The 9,215-nt window shown below is 60.4% G+C and overlaps 3 protein-coding genes across 3 annotated transcripts; all 3 read right to left on the bottom strand.

Annotated features, from left to right (window-relative positions):
* Positions 1 to 366: 366 nt before the first annotated feature.
* LOC132328640 (interferon-induced transmembrane protein 5-like) lies at positions 367 to 2,607 on the bottom strand. Its single transcript, XM_059848641.1, has 2 exons — positions 1,574 to 2,607; positions 367 to 781 (listed from the first exon to the last, which is right to left on the bottom strand). Exons 1-2 carry the CDS (start codon positions 1,730 to 1,732, stop codon positions 563 to 565), a joined length of 378 nt encoding a protein of 125 aa, XP_059704624.1. The 5' UTR covers positions 1,733 to 2,607; the 3' UTR covers positions 367 to 562.
* A 155-nt stretch (positions 2,608 to 2,762) lies between these two features.
* Positions 2,763 to 4,456, bottom strand: LOC132328641 (dispanin subfamily A member 2b-like). The gene is made up of 2 exons (XM_059848642.1): positions 4,116 to 4,456; positions 2,763 to 3,442 (listed from the first exon to the last, which is right to left on the bottom strand). The coding sequence occupies exons 1-2, from the start codon at positions 4,302 to 4,304 to the stop codon at positions 3,284 to 3,286; spliced, it is 348 nt and encodes a 115-aa protein (XP_059704625.1). The 5' UTR covers positions 4,305 to 4,456; the 3' UTR covers positions 2,763 to 3,283.
* A 2,443-nt stretch (positions 4,457 to 6,899) lies between these two features.
* Positions 6,900 to 8,203, bottom strand: LOC132328638 (interferon-induced transmembrane protein 1-like). The gene is made up of 2 exons (XM_059848637.1): positions 7,889 to 8,203; positions 6,900 to 7,449 (listed from the first exon to the last, which is right to left on the bottom strand). The coding sequence occupies exons 1-2, from the start codon at positions 8,087 to 8,089 to the stop codon at positions 7,243 to 7,245; spliced, it is 408 nt and encodes a 135-aa protein (XP_059704620.1). The 5' UTR covers positions 8,090 to 8,203; the 3' UTR covers positions 6,900 to 7,242.
* Positions 8,204 to 9,215: the final 1,012 nt, after the last annotated feature.

Genomic DNA, 9,215 nt, shown 5'->3' with positions numbered 1-9,215 from the left:
GTGTCCTTTATCCCAAAATGAGCTGTCTCCAGCCCAGGAACGGAGAGCAGGGAGCACTGGGAGTGCCTCCCAACTCCCCCCTGTCCTGGCTGGGAGTGGCTGGGGATGTCTGGTTGCTGTAATGAGTTTGCAGGTCTCAGCTCCATTTGGGATGGGGAGGGGACACCCCATTTTCTTCATCCTGCCCCCACGAGGCCCAGGAGCATCTCTGCTTCCTCCCCTCCTCAGTCCTGGGGCCAAAGGTGGCCCTTAAGGCTGTGGGAACAATGGTGTCTCCTGGCTGCCAGGAGCCCCATCAGAGCCAAAAATCCCAATTTATGTTTTCCCTTTGGCACCCCTCTGCCCCTTTCCACATGCAGAAGCTCGCACTGTGTGAAGCGTTTAATGATTTAAATAGCAACCATGGAAGCTCGGGCTCCACACGGGATAACAGGAGGTAAAAAATCCCACAGGATAAACAAAAATAACTGGGGTTGGGGAGTGGGGTGGCAGATAGGGGTGGTGGCCTTTTGGAGGGGGCCACCAGCGGTGCAGAGGAGGTGCCACCAGCCCTCACCCTGCATCACTGGTCCTCGTCGTCGCTCCCGCTGAACTGGTAGGTGAAGAAGCCGACGGACTCCTGGGCCAGCTTGGAGAGGTGGATGACACCGGTGACAATGAGGGCACCGAGCAGCAGTGGCAGCACCACGCTGCCCGCCGTGGCCAGGGCGTTGTAGCACCGTGCCTTGGAGCTGAAGTGCCGAGCAGCTTCCACATCCCCAGACACTTTCCTGTCCCGAGCCTGCAACAGCCGAGGAGAGACCCTTCCCTCAGCCCCTTCCCCCAGGTCCTTCCCTCAGCCCCTTCCCCCAGGTCCTTCCCTCAGCCCCCTCAGCTCCTTTCCCTAGCCCCTTCCCACAGCCCCCTCTTGCAGCTCTTTCCCACAGCCCTTCCTGCACCACCTCCAGGGCTTTGTCCCCCTTGCAAACCACAATTTATCTGTCCGTCCATCCATCCATCCATCCATCCATCCATCCATCCATCCATCCATCCATCCATCCATCCATCCATCCATCCATCCATCCACCCCAGGCTGCTCCCGTTCCCCTCCAGCCCTGCATCCCTTCCCACTTGTGTTTTTCTCCCTGCTTTATCCAGAGCCTCTCTGGCTCCAGCCTCTGCCAGTCCCCATTTTTCTATCCCAGTCTAGGCCAGCTGGAGCTGGGATTTTCCCTCCTGCTTCCTCCGGAGCCTCTCTGACTCCAGTCCCTGCTTCTTCCCATTTTTCCACAGCTGGAGCTGCTCCTGCCGGGGGGGGGGACTGGAGAAATCACAGCCCCCATGACATTTTTAGGATCAAGCAGCTGCTCCTCGGGTGGTGGGCGGGGGTCTGTGGCTACCCACGGCTGTCCCACCGCCTCCGGAATCGGTGGAGGAAAAGCAGGGAGCATTCACCAGCGGCAGGTGTCACCGCCTGTGGAGACCGTGGGGATCTGCCCGCCCCAGCCCGCCCGGGAGTTTTCCCAAACGCTCGCTGCCTCCTTGGGCATCCCTCCCGGAGCCCCCGAGCGCTCCGGCGCCGCCGGTCCCGTACCTTGACGGCGAAGGCGAGCGCCACGAAGCCCAGGCAGCAGAAGTTCATGTAGAGGGTGTTGAAGATGGCCCAGACCAGGTGGTCGCGGGGCGCGGGGGCGGCGGGGGGCTGCCCCCGCTTGGGGGGCGGCCGCTCCTCCCGCGGGTACGAGGTGTCCATGGCCACGGAGAGGGACCCTGCGGCTCCGGCAGCCTCGCGGGAGCGCGCCCGGTGCCCCTTTTATATCCCTGCTCCGCTAAATATAAACCTGGGGAATTACAGCCCTGAGGGATGCGGTTGTCCCACAGGCCGGGCTGGGATGGCGAGCCCGCGGGCTTTTAATAGCCAGCCTTCCTCCCGGGATGAGGAGCACGGGTGGCTCCGGCGTGACTCCGGCGCCGCAGGAGTGGCACTCCAAGGCGGAGCCAGGGAGCTGCGCGGCGCTGGCTGGCACAGGTACCTCCAAGCCCACCCTCCAGGTGAGCTGGGCAGGGCAGACCTCCCTCGGCAACACTTTTGGGCTGTGGGATGGGTGAAATGGGAAGTTCGTGTGGAAAGGTGGAAAAGCCACGTCCAAGGGGCTCCCCGGCAGCGGGGGGACACAGGGCGGCAGGGTGGGGGGCGTGGGCAGCCAGGACATGAGGAGGGGCTTTAATCTCCTTTTCCTGCCATCTCCAATGTGGAAAACACGTTTACTCTCTCGTGAAAATTTTAAAAGTTGAATAAACGATAGTAGGAGATAAGGAACATAAAGATTACGGCTGGGCGTGCCTTGGTACTCAGTCAAGAGCACACCGTTATCTTCGGAGACACTTCTTAAACACTTTTTTTCTACTATAAGCCTGTTGTATATAGACTCTTATGTATAGTAAACTTTTTTCTGAAACTGGTTTACGAATTTTAAGAATTGTTTGCTATGACTCGTTTTTGGTTTTACTTTTTTAGAGTACATGTATTTTTTGGTTGTGGTTTTAGGGTTTTTGAATTATTATTTTTAGTTTTGGTTCTGGACCACACTGTCTTCAGATGGTGAGGGTTGATAGATGGTATATCTGTAAGTAGGTGTCTTTTTTTTTTATGTGTTTATTGGATGTTATCTAAGCAGGCATTTTAACAAAAGCATGCTTATCTCAGCTCTTTTCTACTATGTCCAAGCTTAATTAACAACAGAAATAAAAACTCTGTAACAGTTACTTTAACACTAAGCATATAAAATCTAAGCATATAAAATCTTTTAATATTTGCGAAAAGCCAATATTATAGTATGCATCTATAACATCCAAGATGTTGGGAAGATACTTCCCTGGGATTTGGGCTGGAAGCTCTCTGCTCCGCGGCAGGATGGAGGCAGGGAGAGGAGCAGGAGGAAGAGGAGGAAGAGGACGCCGCAAAGATGCCCGAGGACTCTCTGCGATGTCCCGCGGTGAATGAGGTGACAGCGAGGGCGTTTGGCGGGACGAACTTCATTGGTGGCAGCGGTGACCGACAGGTGTGTCACAGGTGCCGGGAAGCGTGTGAGCAGAGCAAAGCGGGGGCAGGGTGGGGGGCTGTCCCCTGTCCCCCACGCCCCAGCCTGGCCGCCCCGTCCCCTCCCGCGGCCGTGCTGGGACAGCGGCGCTGCGGGCAGCGAGGGGACCGGGGTCAACTCCCTTCGCCCCCGCGCCCCGAGCGGGCACATTTTGGAGGCAGGAGGGGGGGCGGGAGCACCCCGCGGGTGGGGCCAGGCGCTGGTCAGGTGTCCCTGAATCTGGACATGACCACGGCGGCGATGACGATGAAGATCACCCAGACGACGGCGACGGCCACGGAGCAGACGATGTTCGCCACCCTGGCGCGGTGGCTGTGGCGCCGCGCACCCTCCAGGTCCCCCGTCAGCTTACAGTCACGGGCCTGGGGTGTAAGCGGGGGGATCCGGTGTGTGGGACATCGACTGGGGGGCCAACCCCCTCCGGGGGGCCGCGAGATTGTGCTGGGACCCCAGGGACGCGTCCCCCGGGGCCCGGGGCGAGGCCAGCGGGCACTGCCCTGCGGCCCCGGAACTCTGGGGGGCAGGCTCGGGGGGCACACGGCTTTGGGGGTCCCAGGGCGGGCACACGGCTTTGGGGGGTCCCAGGGCGGGCACATGGCTTTGGGGGATCCCAGGGTGGGCACACGGCTTTGGGGGTCCCAGGGTAGGCTGGCATCGGGGATGGGAGACCAGAGTGGAGGTCCGGGATGGGAGAGAGGATCTGGGGATTGCGGGTGGGAGAGGGGTTTGGAGGGAGGTGGGCAGGGGGCGAGAAGCGGGGGGTGTCAGGGATGGCTGGGGGTGCGGGGACGACACTGGGGGACCCCCGGGTGAGGGGAAGGTGCGGGTCGGGCTGGGTCGGGGGTCCTGGCTCGGTTGGGTGGGGGGCACGGAGTTGGGGAGGGAGCTGGGACACGTCGGGGATCCCGTGTCGGGCTCGGTTGGGGGCGGGAAGCCCTGGGAGGGGCTGGCTGGGGGTCAGGCTGGGTGGGGGTCCCGGGGCCGATCAGCGCTAGATCCGGGGCGTCTGGCGGGGGTTCCCGGCCCCTCCCTCACCTTGACGGAGTAGACGAGCCCGGGGAAGCCGCAGCAGCCCAGCCCGGCCAGCGTGCACCACAGCAGCACATTGAACACCGACCAGAGCACGTAGTCCCGGGGCTGCTGCTCGGAGCGGGGGCCGGGGGCGGCCGCCCCCCACCCGGAGGACTGCAGTGGGATGGACACGTCCGCCTGCCTGGGCTCCATGACCGGGAATGAACGCCTGGAACGGGAACGGAGCTCGCTCAGGGCGGGGGACCGGCCCCGCACCGCACCGCCCCGCAGAGGGAGGAGGGCATGGCCCTCAGGGACCCCGACCCCACGCAAAATGGGGGTGCAGGGCAGCTCTGGGGACCCGTGAGGGGCTTAAAGGGACTTGGGGGAACCCCCAGGACTCCGAGGGGACTTGAGGGGAGAGTTGGGGATGTTCGAAATGACTAATTTTAATTTTTTTAACGTAAAATTAATCAAGAGTTTGTTCGCCTGTGCCAAGGGGGGAGGGGAATTCAAGTTTTTCTTCTAAGGATTCTGTTCACCGGAAGAGGGCCGTTGATCTGAACATCCACAGATTGGAAGCAGCCAGAAGAGCATTAGCAGACATTAGCGAATATTAGCGACCATTAGCGACCATTAACCAACATCACCTCCCTGTCTGGGAAATGAATCGTTGAGAGAACCGAAAAATGAGGTTCGAAGGTGAAGGGATCAAGAACCGATAGGAGATAGAATACTAAGAATTGTAATTCTTACGTGTAAGTGTAATTCTTAAGTGTCATTTAAGACCGCTGAATGAAAATTTCTTTGGCTTTTTGTCTGTATAGACATGGGAAACACCATGTAAGGAACTATGTGTGGATAGGAATGCTTTCCATGGCACGTCCTGGCCAGGACAAAGTAATTCTCTGTCACTACAAACGTCGTGCTGGAGGGCTTTTATTCTCCTCCCGAGTTTCCGCGGCAGGTGGGCTGGGGGAGCTGTCCAGGGCAGCCTGGCAATGGTCACAGGAGGGAGGGAGGGAGGAAGGGAGGGAGGCTTTGCCTGTGGCTGTTTTGGGCTGTGAAAGGGTAAATTTTTTCCGTGTCGGCTTGTGCGGGGCCGCCCTTTAGATTTGTGCAGGAAACTGTTGATAAAAACAGGCAGAAGGAGGAAATGGGGATCTTGGAGCAACGGCCTTTGTTGGCCTGAGTTCCCATTGGCTGTACTGGTTTTGGGCAGCCCAGGCCTGGGGCTGGACAGGCAGCAGATTCCTCTTGCAGCAAGGAGCCCGTGTTTTCCAGGAAAAAAACAGAGCAGAAAATGATTCACCAGAGGCTCAGTGCCAGGGATCCTGCAACAAATATCTGCTATGTTTGTGAGTGGGATTTCTGACATCTTACGAGTGGTGTCTTGGCAGGAGCCCCATGTTCGTGGGGAGAGGGAAAAACACCCTTTTGTTCCCCTGCGTGTGGGGCCCCAGCCCCCAGGACCGGGCCCTGCCGAGGGCAAGGAGTGCAGAGGGGAAGGGGGAGCCAGGCCAGCTGCAGAGCTGAGGCTCTGCCACATGGGCTGGGGCCAGGACCCCCCACGTCCCCACCGGAGTCACTCTGGGCTTGCTGGGCTGGGCAGGGAGTGACATGGGGACAGGCAGGGAGTGACACGGGGCTGGGCAGGGAGTGACATGGGGACGGGCAGGGAGTGACACGGGGCTGGGCAGGGAGTGACATGGGGCTGGGCAGGGAGTGACATGGGGATGGGCAGGGAGTGACATGGGGACGGGCAGGGAGTGACATGGGGCTGGGCAGGGAGTGACATGGGGACAGGCAGGGAGTGACATGGGGCTGGGCAGGGAGTGACACGGGGCTGGGCAGGGAGTGACATGGGGCTGGGCAGGGAGTGACATGGGGACGGGCAGGGAGTGACACGGGGCTGGGCAGGGAGTGACATGGGGACAGGCAGGGAGTGACACGGGGCTGGGCAGGGAGTGACATGGGGCTGGGCAGGGAGTGACACGTGTGGTAGCCCCAAGGTGCGAAGATCCAGCCCTGCCAGCCCTCCCAGCCAGTGACAGGGACCCCTGGTGCTTGGTGTGGTTCCCTCTGGCCACAGTTGCCTCCCCTGTGGGATGAGGAGAGAATCCGGAGCACAAAGGCGAGGGAGCCGCCGGGCTGGGATGAGTTTGATAGCGAAAGCAAAGGCTGCACGTGCCAGCCAAGCGAGACGTGGAATTCATCCCCTGCTTCCTGCTGCAGGCGGATGGGCAGCTGTGCCCAGGCAAACTGGGCTCCAGGCAAGTGGGATGGGGCTGTGAGCATCCCACTGCAGGGTCCCAGCTCCCCTGGCTGCAGGGTGAGATGTGGAATCTGCTCCCGGTGGGGTGATTGGGGATGGAGCTGCAGAACCCACCGGCCCCTTCCCTCTGGAAGCCTCTCCAGTCCTGCTGACCCTGCTCAGTCCCATTCCAGCTCATCCTGCTCCAGCCCTTTGCACATCCTGCCCCACCAAAGCCACCTTGCCCTCAGCTCTGCTTGCTGCCAGCCCCTCCTGAGGGCCAGTGAGGGTGGGGGTGCTCCTGGTGACACCCAGCAGGGACCAGGTTCCACCCTCATCCTGGGTGTGACCCTTCCACGAGCTTCACTGCCGGTGCAGATGCCGTATCCAGGTTCATGGCACCTGGGGTGTCCCCTGAGCAGTGTCTCCGTGATGAGGGACACTTTCCACCTCCTCCACGCACATCCCACGGGCTGACATTGTTTCTCATCCTGCCAAGCTGCTGTAGAACAAACCCCAAACCACATCCTCATGATACGAAACTACGACAGGGCAAAAGTGAAAGAAACCTTTATTTCAGGGAGCAGGTTTTCTCTGAACCAGGTGCTTCTCCCCAGAATTGTTTTGAGGCAGTTGGGGCTCCAGAGCCAAGCAGCAAGCAGGCTGTGGCAGGGTTGGGGTGCTCAGCTGCTCTCTGGGGAGCCGTGTCCACCCCCAGACAGCTCCAGCGAGGGCAGCCACCAGCAGGGCCTCCACAAAAGCTCCAAGTGGGGAGGGAGGAGGGACAGGAGAGCAGCAGGCTCCGGGTGAGGCACGTGGATTGTCGCGGATTGTGGCTCCGACCCCGGGCTGGCGCCGGGGAGGGAAGCACAGCCCGCGGGCAAGGAGGGCAGGCACTTAAGTGTGGCTGTACCCGTACCCGTAGGGAGGTTGGTAGTGCGATTGGTAGTGCCTGAAGACCCCGGCGGCGACCAGGGAGACAACGACAATGACGATGACGACGATGACGATGTTGATCACCAGGGCTGTGATGTTCAGACACTTGGCCGTGGAGCCGTAGCTCAGGGCCCCGCTGTAGTCACCCAGCACTTTGCGGTCCCTGGACTGGGGGCAGGCAGAGGCAGAGTCAGGGGCAGTGGGGTGGGGAGGTCCCGGGGTCTCAGGGCTGCGGGAGAGGTGCTGGAGGCGCCAGACCGGGCTGAACCCCCCAAAACACCGGGGGTACCCAGAGGTGCCCACTGCCCTCCCCTCCCAAAGCCCCGCCGTCTGCAGAGCTCCCAGCCGGTACTCCGTGGGGTCAGTGCTCCATGAAGAGGGGACTCTGTGGGGTCCCTGGGGCACCCTCTGCTCTACGGTTTGTGGGGTCCACGGGTCACCCCTCAGCCGAGGCTCTGCGGGGTCCGTGGGTCACCCGGGGGCCGGGGGCTCAGTGGGGCCCATGGGGCATCCCGGGCTGGGGGCTCAGCGGGTGTCCCTGAGGTCCGGGACTCGGTGGGTGTCTCCGGGGCCGCCCCCACCCCCGGTGTCCCCCCGGGCTCCCCACCTTGACGGAAAAGACGAACGCCAGGAGGCCGAGGCAGCAGAAATTGCCGTACAGGGTGGTGAACAGAGACCACACCAGGTGGTCCCGGGGCGGCGGCGACTGCTGCTGCGTCTCCTCCACCATCACCGTCGTGCTCCGGGACATCTCCTCCATGTTCACCTCCGTCGGCAGCACCTCGTACGGCGGAAGCGACTGCTGCATGTCTCGGGCTCGGGGACAGCTGCGGCGGCACCTGGGGAACGCGTGGTGCTCCGGGAGGTGGAGGCACCGCGGGGCGGGCGCAGCGCCGGCGGTTTCGTTTCCTCGAGATTTAGGACAGAGCGGGAATAGACCGCCCCTCCGGACGCCCCTGTAAGGGCACAGGAGACTCCTCCTCGGCGCCGGGGAAACCCCGGGCCCCTTTTCCCCGTTCCCTGCTTAATCCCTCTTTTTACTCATTTCCCCGCTTCTTTTGTTGCCCCTTTACTGCCAGCTTCCTTCCTTGTCTCCACCTTTACCTGTTCTTTGCCCCCTTTTTGCTTCACTGTTTTCTTTCCCTTTTCTTTCTTTACCCCCTTGTCTCCCTGTCCCTTTCCTTGTCACCTTTTTTGCTCCCTGTCCTCCCTTCATTCTTTATTCCATTCTTTCCCTTTTTTTTCTTTCCACCTGTGTTGTCCCTTTCTTTCCTTTTCCCTGTTTTGTCCCTTCTTTGCCTGCATTTTCCTTACCCTGTTCTTTCCCTTTCTTTTTTTCCTCACTTTTCCGCCTTTCTTTGCCCCCTTCATTTCCCCTTTTTTCCCTTGGCCCCTTCATTATCCCCTTTTTCTTTCCCCTTCTTTCCCACTCTTCCCTCTGTCTCTAATCCCTGTGAAATCCCCAAATCCTGCTGGAGCCCCAAGCCCACCTCCATCTTCCACAAACACAGGGTTGAAGCCAGGGGGTGCCACTTTTAGGGGATGCCATTTGAGACCCCCGGAAAGCTCGGGCTGCTGCCGAGGGCTGCACGCCTTAAAGGAATCCCCCTCTCAGGCTTCGCGGTATGCTTGGACTGTGTTAATGCACTGGAATCCGCAGGATACGCTGTCCTGGAACTTTTTCCGGGCAACTCCGCGAGTGTTTCTGATTAAATAAACCGAAAGAACGTGGCCCCGCCCGGGAAATTGGGATTTGGTTTCTGGGAATCGCAGCCCAGGGCATTGGTGCCCTCTAGTTTCCCCGGCCGTGAGGGTATTTCTTCCTTTAATGACGGATTTCTCCCGAGTTTCGCCCCTAGCCTGAGCCGCAGCAGGGAGGGGACGCTGCCTCAACCTGTGGGATGGCAGAAGAGGGGAAAAAGTCTCGTTGTTTT

Source organism: Haemorhous mexicanus, chromosome 6, assembly GCF_027477595.1.
Source record: "Haemorhous mexicanus isolate bHaeMex1 chromosome 6, bHaeMex1.pri, whole genome shotgun sequence".
In the NCBI taxonomy this organism is placed as follows: Eukaryota; Metazoa; Chordata; class Aves; order Passeriformes; family Fringillidae; genus Haemorhous; species Haemorhous mexicanus.
This window is presented reverse-complemented; position numbering and strand designations above follow the sequence as displayed.